The sequence below is a fragment of the Micropterus salmoides genome, unplaced genomic scaffold (genome assembly GCF_014851395.1).
Source record: "Micropterus salmoides isolate LMB-PRFRI ecotype aquatic unplaced genomic scaffold, ASM1485139v1 Ms_hic_scaffold_16, whole genome shotgun sequence".
In the NCBI taxonomy this organism is placed as follows: Eukaryota; Metazoa; Chordata; class Actinopteri; order Centrarchiformes; family Centrarchidae; genus Micropterus; species Micropterus salmoides.
This window is the reverse complement of record NW_024040707.1, coordinates 11039459-11056255: the sequence shown is the minus strand read 5'-3', so window position 1 is coordinate 11056255 and position 16797 is coordinate 11039459. Positions and strand designations below refer to the sequence as shown.

Sequence of the window (16797 nt, the reverse complement as noted above, 5' to 3'; positions counted from 1 at the left end):
TCCAAAAAAAGATGTTTTCCTACTAATTCCTGCTCTGCTGCAGATAAACACATGAATCATCAAATAATCAAGAATAACTAAATGTTTCTAGAGCAGCAAAAGTAATGTTTACAACAGCAAAGTCACTGTATACTCTATATGCTTTACAAGTTTACATGAAAATGCTTGTTGGACAGCTAAACTAAAAAAGACAAAATATGAGACGGACCTGCCCTGTGACAGTGTCACATTAACCTTTTCCCCCAAGAAGTACATGTGCTCCTAAATGAAAAAATCTAAGAACACAATAACAGTTTAGTAAAACAGATGTAAAATAGAACAAGTGGAACACTAGAAGGTGTTACTCTCAGGAGGAGACTGGCTAGAAGGAGCACATATTGGTACAATAAAAAAAATCTAAATCTGTCCACTACAGAGGCTCTATCCACAGCCTGGATAAGTAACTAGTTTAAATGAGAGTATAGGTATAATACTATAATATCATCATCATTTTAATGTTATGTATAATGTAGACCAAGATGGCGCTGAGCATAGCGGCCTCTGTGTTAGGGGCTCTTTGTTTTGTTGTGTTTTTGTGTGTTAATTCAGTTTTCGGCTGTGATTCCCGGTGCTCTTTCACCAAAGAAGAGCTCATGAACATCAGGGGAACAACTCCAGCGGATTTAGTTCCCACTTTTCTCGCGTCATCAGTGGAATTATTGGACATTTTGGTGAAGGGCTCTCTCGCTGTCGTGCGGGCGGCGAAGCGCCGCAGGAGAGGAAAAAGTCAGGTCGCTTGTGTGTCTCTGCACACCGCTACCGGCAATATTTCTCTCCAACGTGCACTTGTTTTGCAACAAACTGGACAAACTTCAGGTGGGAAAAAACAGAGACTTTTATTCATCTTCTGTTCTGTGCTTCATGAAGACGTGGCTGTGTGAACTGATACCGGACTCTGCGCTGCAGCTGGCTGGCTTCCAGGTCTACATAGCGGACCACGACACAGAGCTTTCCGGCAAAACAAAAGGTGGAGGTGTGTGTTTTTATATTAACAATGGCTGGTGTACTGACGTGACAGCAATTCAGCAGCACTGTTCTCCTAATCTGGAATATTTTATCATAAACTGTAAAATGTTTTATTCCCCCCCCGTGAGTTTGCTTCATTCACTCTGGTCGGTGTTTACATTCCGCCCCAGGCCAACGTTCAGGATGCACAGCGCATGCTGGCCGACCAGATACTTTGTGTGGAGCAGACAAACTCGGACTCCCTTGTTATTGTTCTCAGTGACTTTAACAAAGAAAACCTCAGACAAGAACTCCCCAAATACAGAATATATAAAGTGTCCAACCAGAGAGAGGAACACTTTAGATCACTGCTACACCACAGGTAGCAGTGCCTATCATACCATCACACGCGCTCCACTGGGACACTCTGATCATAATAATAATAATAATCTTTATTTGTAGAACACTTTTCAAAAACATGTTACAAAGTGCTTTAACAAGTGTAAAGACAATAATACCCAAAAGACAATAATACAAAAACAATACATGATAAAAACAAAACATTGAAAAGACTAAAATACACGTTTAAGATAAATATAAAATAAGTAAAATTGAATAAAAGGGATAAAATAAAGTCTAATAAAATTGGGAAAGGCTCTCCTATAAAAGTATGTTTTAAGAAGGGACTTCTTAAAACAGGGAGTTCACTGACTCAGCCGACCTGATTTCCTCGGGCAGGCTGTTCCAGAGCCTCGGGGCCCTGACAGCAAACGCTTTCAGTCGAGACTCTGGAACAGACAACAGACCTCTGCCCGAGGATCTCAAGGCACATGCTGGTGTGTATGAGACTAAAAGGTCAGAAATATAACAAGGCGAGAGGCCATGAAGAGCTTTAAAAGTGATCAATAGAATTTTAAAGTCAATTCTAAAACATACTGGGAGCCAGTGTAATGAAGCTAAAATAGGAGTAATGTGGTCATATTTCTTTGTTCTGGTTAAAAGCCTGGCAGCTGAGTTCTGGACAGTCTGGAGTCGATCAATAGATTTTTGGGTTAAACAGGTGAAAAGGCTGTTGCAATAATCCAGGCGTGATGAGATGAAGGCATGTAAAATGGTCTCGGTGTCCTTAAAAGTTAACATAGATTGAATTTTTGCTATATTTCTAAGTTGATTAAAAACATGATTGAACAAGCTTTGTGATGTGCTGCTCAAAATCAATCATGCATCAAACCAAACACCAAGGTTCTTTGCAACAGGCTTAATGTGATTTACTAGGGGACCAGCAGATGGCAGTATTTGATTTGCCATCTGCCATCCTCCCGGAAAAAAGGTAGAGTGACAGCGGCTATAGACAGCCAGGGTGACAGCTTCACAACAGCCACAAGATCCAAGAAGAACAAAACTACAGGGGAGGAGGAAAAGAAGGTCAAACGCAACAACATTGTGATTCCATACGTGTCTGGAGTATCAGAGAAACTCAGAAGGATTTTCAACAAACATAACATCCCTGTGTTTTTTAAATCCAAGAACACACTAAGACAGATGCTGGTACACCCCAAAGACCGCACACCCAAACACAAGAAAAGCAATCTAGTGTATGCGGTCCAATGCAGTGAGGAATGCACAGACCTGTATATTGGGGAGACTAAACAACCACTACACAAACGCATGGCTCAACACAGAAGGGCCAACTCCTCAGGTCAAGACTCTGCAGTCTACTTACATCTGAAGGACAGAGGACACTCGTTTGAGGACCACCAGGTGCACATTTTAGACAGAGAAGATGGATGGTTTTAAAGAGGTGTCAAGGAAGCATCTACACCAGGGTTGAGAAGCCGTCATTGAACAGGGGAGGGGGTCTACGCCACCACTTATCCCCCACTTACAATGCTGTCCTTTCATCACTTCCCAGGAAACTCAACAAACGTAACCTATTGTCCTCAGGTGAAGATACCAACAATGGTCGTTCAGTCTTGGCCACAGGTAGTCTCAACGACTGTAACGACTGTCGTCACAGAAACAAGGAACACTAACGAACCAGCGGTATCGATGACCCGGGCCAACGACCCCACTGAGGTTAAATAGCTGAGTTTCCCTGCCAGTCAGTCAGAACTGAAGAAGTCCTTTGGATGAGGGACGAAACGTCTTCCAGTATCTTCAACCAAGTCCAGTTGCCCTTGATTTTAACCTTCGTTGGATAACTATGACCTGGATGACTGAGAATCTTCATAGACAGCTTCACACAATATAATGGAAACTCAGGTAAACCCCTACTGCAACGTTACAGTTATAGTTTTATCAGCTGCAGGTTGAACTAATCCATGCTCGTTACATGATCACGGTACATTTACTGCATTTAGCCAACGTGCTACAGTGTTAGCTCGTCTACTGCTTTCATTAACTATCTGTGTATTTTTCACCGGAGGCTCAGCAATATCAGCACAGCTAACTGTACTGGATGATAACAAAATGGCTAGTGAGCTGGACTTAATATTATGAGATTGTGTCACACTTTATAATAAGACTGCAGTAAGTAACTTTACTGTAGTATTAGTGGATGGCCTCTGGGTTGTTGTCGCTGTGAAGTTGAGTATTGGTAAAACCATAATAAACCTAAACTGAGCGTTACAAAGCAGGTCCGAGCTACTGTAGCATTAGCTGGCTGCATCACTATAGGCTAACGTTAGTAAACACATCGCTCCACATTTGCTTTGTACACAGGATAGTAACATGGGTCGCTTTAGTTTTGTGAAGTAATGTGGAAAGCGATATAACATTAGCAACTGCTCGGTGTTAGCCGGTGATCTAACGTGACTTTCTCTGTTTCTCCAGCTTTACGAATGCTCACTTTGTTCTTACTCGACATCATCTGAACCTGTTTGGTCTGATGGGCTTCAGCACATAAAACTTTATTGTTGTTTTGTATCCTTACGTGGAGGTTTTGCTGTGAGCCGGTTGTTTTTATGGTGTTAGTGGACTTCATGTCGTCTTGTCGTTGTAGTATGAGAGAGGCTCGGGAGTGCACACAGAGCTGAACCCAGGCCGGAGTCCCCACATTAAAGGCAGAATAGTGGCTGATGCAAGCAACGGAGAAAACAGGCGTGTGCTTCATTTCTAAGTGAGTTTTGAGCCCACTGACAATAAGGCTACTTATATATACAATAATACTAACTTGTCTATGATCATCACCATTCATGCATAACAACATGTTCAACATTTCAAAAGTTTGCTGTAGCACTTTTTTTAATGTCCCTTCCAGGCTGTGATTGGTCAGTTTACAAAAAGTGACATTGATGAGCGCATTGGCTTTATATAAAGTTGAAGATGACAGTAGCATGTAGTCTTTGCTCACACACTGTGCTTGTAAATAATATTTCCAGTTTGCACATATCTATTTTTAGGGGCTTTTTTAAAAGAGTGAAATACTTGCACAATAGAGCCCTGTGTCACTGGCATGTTTGCTTAAACCCTTTACTAAAAATACTTAATATATATATATATATATTGGTTTGAAAATTCATCAACATGCAGTGTGGCTAGTTTTCACAGAACCAGTGGAGTTGGGACACCACACCACTGGAGAATTACTGGGTTTGTATCATTAAATTAAATATGTTCTTGATACCAGGTGCTGTTTTCTGACAAAGAAAGCTACAGTATGTGTCAAACCATCTATTTTTAGTGCATTTATTAGATATATCTGAAAATAGCAACCTTCTCCACAGGCTTTACCAGCGAGAGGAATGAAGTGACAATATTCTGATGTTGAATATGACACAATCTGCCAATGAGTAACGTGTGGCAACTCTGTATAGCTTATTGAAACTACGCACAGTAACAAATGCAAACCTTGAGAAATAGATTTGATTCTATATTCCAATTTCATGCTGATAAGCCGCAACCTAATCCTTTTAAACAGTTATTAAAAGCAGGAGAAATTATTTCTCATGGCAACATAACCTTCTACACATACAGGAAATGAGACATTTTAAAGCCTTTCAAATTGAAAAATGTAGATGGAAGAACTAAAATAAAGTTCTCAATAAAGTTTATTAAAACTCCTTAAATATTTATTCTCTTTCTTTATTTTTATTATTTGAACTATTACATGTTAATGCAAAGATCTAATTAACCTTATAATTCTATATCTCTATCTCCCAAGTGTGTCCCAGGTAGACCTTATTCTTCTGGTTTATTATTGTGTTCTTTCTGTACCAAATGTGTTCACTTGTTTGAACTCACTATTGTTCTATGTGAAGGCCTGAATAGAGTGTTTTATGTCAAAGTTAAAATACTCATTTACAGAGTTCAACACAACAGTCAATGTCTATAAGAATGCTATTTCATCTAATGGTCTATTTTAGCCTCTATAGAAATAACCACAGGTTGTTCAGCAGATTATAGATAAAGTATATATTTCCATTTCAATGGCATCCATCCCATTTTAAGACACTGTAATTTAGGTATCGTGCTGTAAATCTAATGTTCCATAAGATGTATCTGTTGCAATAAAAGCTAATGTCTAAATCTTTATATTCACACAGCAGCTACTTTGAAACCATTCAGTCCATGATAAAACACGGATGACACAAGCAATAAATCACACAAAATGTAAATGCCTTGTATAAAAAGAAAAAAAGTGAGAATTAATGTTAGACAAGTCTCCAGCAATTGTGCATACCTGCACTTACACAACATGTTGATTTGTTTTATGTTTGGTTTAAGTCTTTTCCAGGAGCCCTGTCTAGTCTCAGAAGGGGGGGTGAAATCATATTTATTGTTGTTCTAAGGGATATATGAGGGATCAGGAAGCTTTGCAGTCTATTGTGTGGCTGGTGGCGGATTACAGTGTGTTTGCAAAGCCTGCCATGGCCCTGAACTCCAGGAAAGATGAGAAGATGAAATGTCTCACCACATGTTGCAAAATCAAATACAACCCACAATGGCGCATAAGGGGACTGCCACCTGGGGCTTAAGACAGCACAGCAAGAAATGAAGACACACATGCCACCTAAGGCTAAGCATACAGGAGCAAAGAAAACCTCCCGTAGGCTCAGCAGAAAATAGACATCTACCTTGCTTAACACAGCTAATTTGGGTTATTGTAATCTAGCACCCTTCGCTATGCAAATTAATTTCTCATCATCTTTGGCCTTAATTCAATCCTGTATACTTGATGACGTGATCTTGGTTTATTTTGCCTTTTAGAAAATGGACTTTTTAATTGGTTTTATGATTTCATATGAAATCTGCACTAATAAAAAAAAAGGATGCATAAACATATTCTATGCCACTCCATGCTTCCAATATAATATTATTTGGCATCTTCCCTTTATGCACATATAAAGGTTTTAGCCTGAGCCAAGTCAGCCACTCAGCACCAAACCCATCATCTTACAGTACAAGCACTCCTTTTTTCATCAAGTGGTATATAAGAAGGGCAGAGTAAATGAAATTTCCTGTTTCTATTTTCATATATGCGTTCTTTGCCCTCACAGATGCAGTGCATTCGGCTTGTTTGGAGCCAGGGCTTCTTTTATAGTGAATAATGGTTTTCTGCACAGGGAAAGAATCCAAGTCCTGCCAATAAAGTGGTAGAGGTATATCATAGCCCTCATTAAGCAGGGCTATTATGAACCTGCTGGTGCACAGTGCCACAAGACAGGATGAAAAACTGTCTCTCTGGACTTCCATTCCTCTGGCTCGGGTGAACAATGCAGCTTTCCTCTCCTCCCTTGATATCACTTCAGCAGCCCCAATAAAATTCATGCTGCCACATTTCTGTTTAGCTATAAACCATCTGCTCCACATCTCTGTAGATTTACCTATTTCGAAAAACACATAGGAGGTCTTCCTGCAATTGATTTGATATTGTATATCACATTTCAATGCAGGCATTTTATTTTCCAAATACAAATCCTATGTATCATGCATTTGAATGTGTGACCTGTGTCAAATATAACTGGATTTGATTTTCATGTTTTTGGATGTGATTCTGCCAACTTTGCGTGTATCTTGTGCATTACATGGAAATCAAAGTCTAAGGTGCCATACAGTGCTACTATGAGGAATAGAAGAACAGAATGAAGTCACTGAACATCCATTTTTGGAGAAATGCTATAAATTACATTTTGTTTTCTTAACACTTGAGTTTTCAGCCAGATGCCAAGGTGGACTTGTGTCTAAATATAGATGCCTCAATGTGCCAATATCTCTCCATTTCAAACTTCAATATATAATGATACACAGAAGAGTCTATTAGAGAGAACGAGGGAGAGGGGGTAATAAAGAGAGCCAAAACATTACGGTCATTAGTCCCACAGAGCTCATGGTGAGTCACAAGTAACAATTCAACCTGACTTTGTGATATGACGATTTTCCGGGCTGGCTAAAACACTAAAATGATGCTGCATCAATATCAGAGTTGAACCTCATTCCCTTACAACATGAACCTACAGTAACGCAAAAAATCTCTTTTCCTTTAAGGGTATATAATCATTCATCACACGCTTTACCACACTACCTCGTTTTGGGTTTAGGGTCAAAAACTTCTGAGCTGTCAAGAAAGCAATCTGTATCATGCAGAATAAATAGACTTTGCAAAATCATTTACTAAACAAGGATCTAAAATCAACAATGCACCATTTTTTACCAGCATGTATGATGGGTATTTGAGGTTTTACTTAAATATATCAGGTAGGCTGAGTGGAAAATCCAACAAAGGCAGTCCAACACAGTTAAATCCAACAACAGGTTAAGGTAATCCAAACACAAGGAATATCCAAAGATCCAGAGAAACAGAATAAGGCAGAACACCCAACATAAGATGACACCACAATGACTGAACAGAATTGAGGGCAATACACACACACACACACACACACACACACACAAGCAGCCAGGGCAATTAACACAGGTGAGACACATGCAATCAAGCAGACAGGAAGCAAAGCTAGACAAAAACACATGAAACTGATCACTACAAAATAAAACAGGAAGTAAAGCTAGCGACAATACACAAGGACATGTGAAACCAAATACAACAGAGAACAAAGTACCAATGATCAACTAACCAAACCTAAACAAGAACACAGAGGCAAAGAGTAAAAAAGGAATGGACATTAACAGAAAAATACCACACAAAAACCCAACAGCATGACAAAATATCGTTAAGACAGTGGAGAAAAAAAAAAAAAAAAGTAGTGAATCAACACTAAAACACCACTGTGAGATTATTTAATACCACATACTGTACATCTGTGTTCATAGGTTTGAAGATCAGTGACCTTGTCTTGAATGGACCCTGTTATGTGGTGTATGATAACATATGGCTGAGCGATATGGCTAAAAATATCATTTGTCCGACCGATTTATCGTTTTGAAGAGATTACTGGCTGATATAAGCTACTTGCAGAATTATCTGCAACGGCATTTATAACAGCCAATATATGACTATTAAAAAAGAAATAGAGAGCCAGATACCTTCCCTCGGGTCATGAGTGTTGAATAGTTTGCCCACCAGAGGGCGCTCTGCAGTTCCTCTGTTCAAAACACTGCAGGATCACAGAACAAAACATCAGCTGACCAGAGTCTACTGGAGCTACAAAGAATACCTCCTGGTAGCTCTAACATTCAAGTGTTCACAGTGAGTTGCTCATTTGTCACGTCAATTACATGACTTAATAATAAAAATAGCACTCATCACTTCTCCTCTCTTGAAAACATTCATACCAGACTTGCGAACCCTCCCGTTTTTCACTGCACTCTCCCAGGTCACAGCAGGATGTTTAATGTTACAGTAGGTGAGTGGTGGAGGCTAACGTTACTCTGCTGACAAATGTGATTGTAGATTTATTTCTGAAACAGTGCGGCACTTCAGTGAACAGTCTTCTCATTTCTCCCTAGTTCATTACTTCTAAATATTATTTAACATTACTTATAGCAGCTAATGCCGCCTGTTGCTAAATTAGCCACCAAGCCATGTTTATCAGTGGAGGAGCGCTATTAATGAGCGATTAAACTATAGCGTTTAACGTATTCTAAATATATTTGCGAGCCGCTTGTCTGTATTTACAGTCCGTGTGTCAGAAATGACTAAACCAGAGGGGACATGTACACATATTGTACACATAAGTCGGACAACAATCTAACACAGCTTCCTGCCTAACAAAGTTCTCTAACGTTACCTCCTCTTTCAAATGTCTAACTTAGTGTGAAATCTCAAAGTTGCAGGTCCTCGTTGTAGACAGTCATGTAGTATTAGATTAACAGCAGCGTTTCCTCTGGGTCACTGTATCATAGACGACATGTTTTAGAGCCAGGTGGTGGTTAGGAAATGGTTTCTCATAGCTTTGGCTAGAATTAAAGAGTGCTGGTAAAAAGGATAAATTAAATGTCAATGTGCTACATAGCAGAAAGTTGTGGCAGATTAAATGTATGGTAATAACTATTTCCTATGTAGGAGAGCCCTGTTTATCATTATTATTATAGCAATGACATGAGATGTGATATATGGAATTATTAGTAGTAGTAGAAGTATATAGGTATTTTTTTAGGAGTCTGTTTTGCTGGCCTCGGCAATACACTATTTACTTTAATGTTCATTAGTAGTAGTCACTATAATTTGTAACAAATCAGATATATTGAAAATGTTTCTGTAGTTTTATGCATTTGACTCTTATTTATCAAAGACTAATATATTTTGCTGCACTTTTGCTCAAAGTACCATTTATAACAATAACAATGTTTAGCTTTATACTGCATTATGTAATGGTGTCTTGGTATGGTCTCAACATACCAAAATTTTAATGATAATCTTTATGTTATGCAATTCTTAAAATAACGGGAAAAAAAGAATATCACCCGATACATCAGCTATTGGATTTTAAAATCCTCAAATATTGAAATTGGTATGGGACTTAAAAATCCCACATTAGGTTAGGCTACTTTATTGTCCCCAGGGGGAAATTCTGCTTGGGCACAGTGCAGCGTTGCTTCATAAAATCATCACAAAAGACATCACACATCACAAAACGCACCAACAAGAACCTGAGAAGCATTGACATGTTGTACTTCACAAGAGGAAAATATAAACACAGAAGAAAAAGCACATTGTTCACAACATAGTTCCATGGATTAAAGTGCAAGTGCTAAAGTGCAAGTGCTAAACTGCTAGTGTGGTTGTTGCACATTGCTCCATTGCAATAAAGTTTGTGTAAAGTGCATGTGCTAAGGTGCTAGTATGTTTATTGCACGTTGTCCTATTGCACCGGGATCACAAGTGCTCACATATTTATTGCACACAGCTCTACTTGACATTGTTCAGTAGCTTAATGGAGGCTGGCACAAATGATAATTTTAGGCGATTGGATTTTCATTTTGGTACACGGAGTCTTCATCCTGATGGCAGGGTTTCGTATTCAGGGAAGAGGGGATGTTGAGGGTCTGATTTAATTTTCCTAGCCTGTTTCATAACTGCCTGGTCATACAGGCTCTGTTATAGGCTCACAGTCTCTCCTCCCTATAATTTTCATGGCTATTTTGTGCATGTTAGCAAGCTTTTTTCCAGCTTGACTGTTGCCGAACCATGCAGTAATTCCATATATGATGACACTCTCTAAGATTGCATGGTAGAAAATCATCATGATCTGACTGCTCACACCATACAACCTTAGATGCCTTAAAAAATAAAGCCTCTGCTGCAATTTGTTACACAGGTTGTCAACGTGTATTCCAGCAAAGAAGACTGTCAATGTGGACACCTAAATATTTCGGTAAACATATCGGTCTGGCTCTAATCATTTGATATCAATAATTATCACAATAAATGTCAAATCATTATTTCTTTCACGTTTAAAGGCTGCTTTTTGGTCCCGAGTGAAAGTTGAAGAAATCAGAAGGTTAATTGTGGTTCAAACTATTCTTTATGTGGGTCACTTAACAAATATGAGGTAAAACCTTCAAAACAATTAGGAAGAATTATTTTTTCAACAAATATGCTTGAGTAAAATTAAGTAAAATCTTTTCATTCCCTTTTCCTCAACAAAATATATATCCTATAAGTGCTAATTTGTTTGTGATTCAAATTAATCAAATCAGACATTTATTGAACATTTCTTGTATTGTTATAGAGGGAAATTATATTGAAATAATTATCATTTTGTTTTATTGTGCAGCCTATGATAACATAACAGTAAATACTAAAACTGCCTCATTACAAAATTCTACACTGCGTGAGCTGAGACTTATTTAGCCTTTTTTATAAATATATTTGAAGCCCAGTATTCACAAGATCAGTTAGTAAACATGAATTATTTGGCTCTCACATCTGCTCCCAACAAGCAATGAAGCAAGTGGCTGCATATTTTTGTACAGCTTTAAATAAATGCTGAGCACAAAATTCTCCTGTAATCAATATTTCAGCATTGCTCTCTAGATGTCACATTAATATAAATGCTATTGTTGGATAATGTTATTTTCAAGTGAGGGAAAAACACATGCGATATCAGTACTATATTCAGAAATTTGGATAGGGCTTTCCTCCATTTTGGCCTAATTACCCAGCCTACTGCAGGTTTGTGTGTCACAGACATATTGGGGGTTTTCTCTCAGGAGCTTTGTAATGCCCTCCAAGCCAGTCCACTGGCAGTTAATCACAGAATGTGTGATTGACTGAACTCCCTGTGCTCCTTAGCATTTATTCTTTACATGACTACGACAGGCAGCTCGGTCCTGTACACCCCTGAGGAGGGAGTATTTGCTTTAAGACTGAAAACTGAGAAGTATTTGCATACTTTTAGGTGCTCGTACTTCCTTACTCAGTGTGAACATGCAATCTAGCAGGTTAACTGACGGGTCTATTCATGCTCAGCTAAAGTAACAAGTATGAATTAAAAAGTGCATGAAAATACATCAAATCAATTGATATTCGACATGTCTGATTGTAAGGGAATATTTTAGTCTACAATCAAGATTAAAACGCAGGTTTGCTCCCTAGCATTTCTAACTACCTAAGCTTTACACTGAGGCTATAGTCTACCACTATAATGGTCTTTATGATTATGAGGTGTGAAGATCAAAACTCTCAATGCTACTCACGTTGTGACAATAAATTGTGACATGCAACATGATTGAAATGTTAGTGAAAAGGGATCATCCTCATATAATCAAATTGTTTCTTGCCGATGTAAAAAAAAGTCTGACGAGGAACAGTTTCAATTTAATTAATAAAATGCCCCAAAACAATAAATAAAAATATCAAATTTAAACTGACTCCTATATAATATATAGCCTACTCAATTATTTAGAGATGGTTCTTTATCAGATTAATTGAAACAAGCTGTTCCTGAGATTTTCTGTGGCTATGAAGTTATAAACTTTGTGAAGTTACAAGTGTTGTCAAATAACCTGTACAGTGCAGGTATGTGGGGCAAGATGATGGTGTGTCTTCTCTTGCCTTAAGCAATACACAGTATGCTGTCCCTTTTTTACAGTCCTGCATACTTGATTACATGTGGGGGGGTTTTGCCTTTCAGAAAACACACTAACTTTATAATTTTATTTATGATTTCATATGAAATGTAACCTGCACTAATAAAAAAAGGATGCATATACCATAAACATACTCCATGCCACTCCATGCTTCCAATATATTATTTGGCATCTTCCTTTTATCCACATATATGGTTTTAGCCTGAGCCAAGTCAGCCACTCAGGACCAAATCCACCATCTTACAATAAAAGCACTCCTTTTTTTCCATCAAGTAGTATCTAAGAATGGCAGAGTAAATGAAATTTCCTGTTTCTATTTTCATATATGGTGTTCTTTGTCCTCACAGATGCAGTGCATTTGGCTTGTTTGGAGCCAGGGCTTCTTTTATAGTGAATAATGGTTTTCTGCAGGGTAAGAATCCAAGTCCTGCCAATAAAGCGGTGGAGGTATATCAACGCCCTCATTAAGCACGGCTGTTATGAACTTCAGATTAACTAGACACTGTCACCGTCTTTTCCAGATACTTCTAGCACATTAAGCGAAAATGTTTATCAGCAGATGATACTCTTTTTTTCCCAAGTACCAGACATTTACTTAAAGTCAGATTCAGAACTATGCACGGATTTCCACCATTGATTTAGGAATTGAGCCTACACCATGGATTGATAAATAAATATGACATAAATCCCTCGCCTCAGTAAGAGAGAGCAAGGGCTTCCAATCCAGAAAATGTTGTTGTCATGCCTTTGATATGCCTTCTGGAGAAAAGTTTTCCATTACACAATGCATTTTCTCCATATACGGTTGTTGAACACTGGACAAATTGTGCTGTTTAAAAACATCCGTGGTCTATAATTTTGCTGTGCAAGATACCCCTTCGTATTTTTGGAATACTGTTATAAAAAAAGAAAAAAAGAGCTCCTTTTGAAGTTAACAATTTTCATCTGCTCATAATATTAATATGATATCCCATCATCTACAATTACACATGAGAATCTGAAAATACCCCTCGACAACAAAATTGACCCATCAATGCAAGGTACTTTGGAAAACAGCTTTTTTTGTGGATTTGTTTTCTTGCTACAAACAGAGATGTGGTTAGAAATTGGTTGAGTTAAACAAGTCTAGTGTACATGCGTAGGATCAGACACGCTGGGTGAGATCAAAAGAGCTTAGTCAACTAATGAATTCATTTGCTCTGGAACAACAGGATTAGTATCGCTGATGTTGACATCTCCAGTCAGAATTACTTTGTCAAAGGCTGTACATTGCATTGTCAAAGCAGATTAGCAAATTCTTGTAAAAAATACAGAGTTGGGTCCTAGTGTCCAAAAAAAATCTGGGCCCTGGGTTCCTCCTGGTGCAGGACAATGCCTGGCCTCATGTGGCCAGAGTGTGTTGGCAAGTTCCTGGATGACGAAGGCACTGATGCCATTAACTGGCCCTCATGTTCGCCAGACCTGAATCCAATTGAGAACCTCTGGGATGTTATGTATCGGTGCATCTGCCACCACCGCCAAGTAGAACCACAGACTGTCCAGGATCTCACTGATGCCCTGATCCAGGTCTGGGAGGAGGTAATCTAGAACACCATCAGCCGTCTCATCAGGAGCATGCCCAGACATAGTCGGGAGTGCATACAGGTATATAGGGGCCATACACACTACTGAGTCACATTATGAGTTGCTGAGATGAAAGTCATGGAAGTTGGATCAGCCTGTGATTTTTTTACTTTGATTGTTAACGTCTATTGTTAACAATTATGCTCTATCGTTAATAACGTCGCAAATTCCACACTTTACCATAATATTTTGTTGAGGGACGGCACTATGCACTGTGGTGAAGTTAGATGTCGAATTCCAACTTGAAACTATCGAATATCAAACTTAAAACTAGTAGCCAACTTGAAACTAACTTCACCACAGTCCTTTGGTCCATATGTCAGTGTTGCAGGGAAGAAATGATAGATAGAAAGATAGTTGATGAATTTTTTGTCATATCGGACAGCCCTAATGTACAGTAAAGATTTTAAACTGAACTATTTTTCCATCGAGATCTGATGTGCAATTTAGGTGTCCCCTTTTTTTTGAGCAGTGTACAGTATATTGCGGTGTTCAGAATCAGGTCACCTTTATTAACTAAACATCTTTATTGATTTCTCACTCAATACTTGTCAGTGCGGGTTTCATTCAGTGAATGAATGAAAACATTTTACACAATTGAGCCTAAAAGGTTTCACTAATTTCTGAGGAAAACACAAGGGACTCTCAGGTGAGTAAAGTCAATTAAAGCCAACCTTGAGATTATAATAGCTAAAAATACAATGACGTGGCGGACAGACACTAGTGTCTCAGATTACTAATCAATTATCTGAGAAGATCACATCAACGCCCATTTTATCAATTTCAAATCAGTTTCATACTATGTTGTCAAGATGGAAAGTAACATTGCGTGGTAGTGTAACAAACACGACTATTTTGTCATGATTATGTTGCCTATAATAACATTAAACACAAAATACAAGTTTGACAGCGCAAACATGAGTCAGCATCGAGCTGCAGCACTTCAACTTAAGCTACTGATTCTGCTGAAACTAGGTCTGCATTCAAACCCATCACAACAAAATGAGAGGTAAATGGACTGTAGAGGAGGCATCCACTCTAAGTGACAGGAGGCCACAAAACACATTCCCCTGCTGCTTCTGCCTTGCTCTCGCTGAATGGCAGCAGCATATCATTTCTGTCGATTTATTCTGAAGGATGTGTTCACCTGACCCACAGATGGGGGCGTTTGTCTGCCAGTCAGTGGAGTGCAATCAGAATTCATTTAACCTCCACTCCAAAAATCCAACGTGCCATCTATTAAATGTCGAGAGAACTTACTTTTGAACTTACTATGAACTACTATGAATCACTGAGTCACAATCACTATTCTTTTCAATCCTGTCACAATCATCAAATTCATTCACTTTGAGAAAGTGAAAGATTAGATTGTGGACAATCTGTACAAACAGGTGTACTGTACTGTACTGACAGGTGCTGTTATAAGAGCAGCTTAAGTTTGGTCTTTTATGAAACATTGCATAATGTGTGTGTAGCAAGCGTGTGTGTGAGTGAAAGCAAGCAGCAGAAAGTGATGGTGAAGCTTGTGAAGCAGAAGAAAGGATGGTGACCACGGAGGAGCTAAGGTTAGTAGCAAATTAGGGACACAAACTAGTCCTTTTATGCTAATGAGGAGATAGTTCTTTTGAATTTTAATGTGTAAATGAAATGCTCGGGAATTATCCAGAAATCCTGTATAATAAAAAGATGCATCCATAATCGTGTTATAAACGCATTGCAGCCCTCTGAATTAGAATCGAATTGCGACTTGCCTAGAGATTCCCACCCCTATCAGAGGTGCACTACATCTTTTCTGAGTATATATTTTAGAGGTACACTGTGTTGCAAATTTCAAAAGACAGGTTCAGTTATTTAATCCAGACATTATTAGAATGTTTCCAAACACTTACTATTGTGCAAAAACTTCAGTGTTAGCTTTAGAAACCTACCATTCCACTGCAGCTGGGCTTAAAGATAGCAATCCCTAAATCATTTAGGCCTACAAATAATTTAAATCAGGAAGTTCACAGTATTCTCAAACATCTCTTTATGATCCACAAAGTTGCAAACATTCATTAGTTAGCATTAGAATGCTGGTTTTGAGTCTAATCTTCATTTTAATAATTTTCTGGCTACGGCATTTACATGGGACATAAGAAGCCAGGTTATTCATATCCCTGCATACATGATGATAGTAATATCCAGATTTCTGATCATCTGTGTGCAAGTGTGTGTTTCCTTGATATCTCAGCCACTTATTTCTCACCAACAGAGAACATTTAGAAACCTGGATATCCTGGTTTCTATTGGGGTACTCCTGCTAGCATATACGTTTCCGAGAACCAGCAAGAGAGCTTATTCAGGGTTCAGAAAGCAGGTGCAACACATAACTGGGATACTCCAAAAACCTGATCTTAATCAGGATATTAATGTGCATGTAGAGATTTTCAGTAAGGGTTTTATTGGTTGTATTTCTCTTATCTACAGTGAATCTGTGCAAGAAGCAAGACTTTCTGAAGGGTTGTAAAGTGTAATTATGCTGAGTGGCCTTTTTTGAAATTCAAACAACTGTCCTATCAGACTGGACAGAGTGGTAAGTTCCTTAAAACCAAAACTCTCAGTGAGTGCCCAATCATAAATAATGGAAAACAACAATGTAATATCAATATACACACACATGTGTGTGTGTGTATGTATATATATATATATAATATATAACAC

At 38.4% G+C, this 16797-nt stretch overlaps 1 protein-coding gene across 1 annotated transcript in view; it reads left to right on the top strand.

The window, feature by feature from the left end:
• The first annotated feature begins 900 nt into the window (after positions 1 to 900).
• The window catches only part of LOC119905104 (immunoglobulin-like and fibronectin type III domain-containing protein 1), a 56445-nt gene continuing 40548 nt past the window's right edge, over positions 901 to 16797 (top strand). Inside the window, exon 1 of the mRNA XM_038721835.1 lies at positions 901 to 1012. Coding sequence (XP_038577763.1) covers positions 901 to 1012 — 112 coding nt within the window. The remainder of the gene's footprint in view (positions 1013 to 16797) is intronic.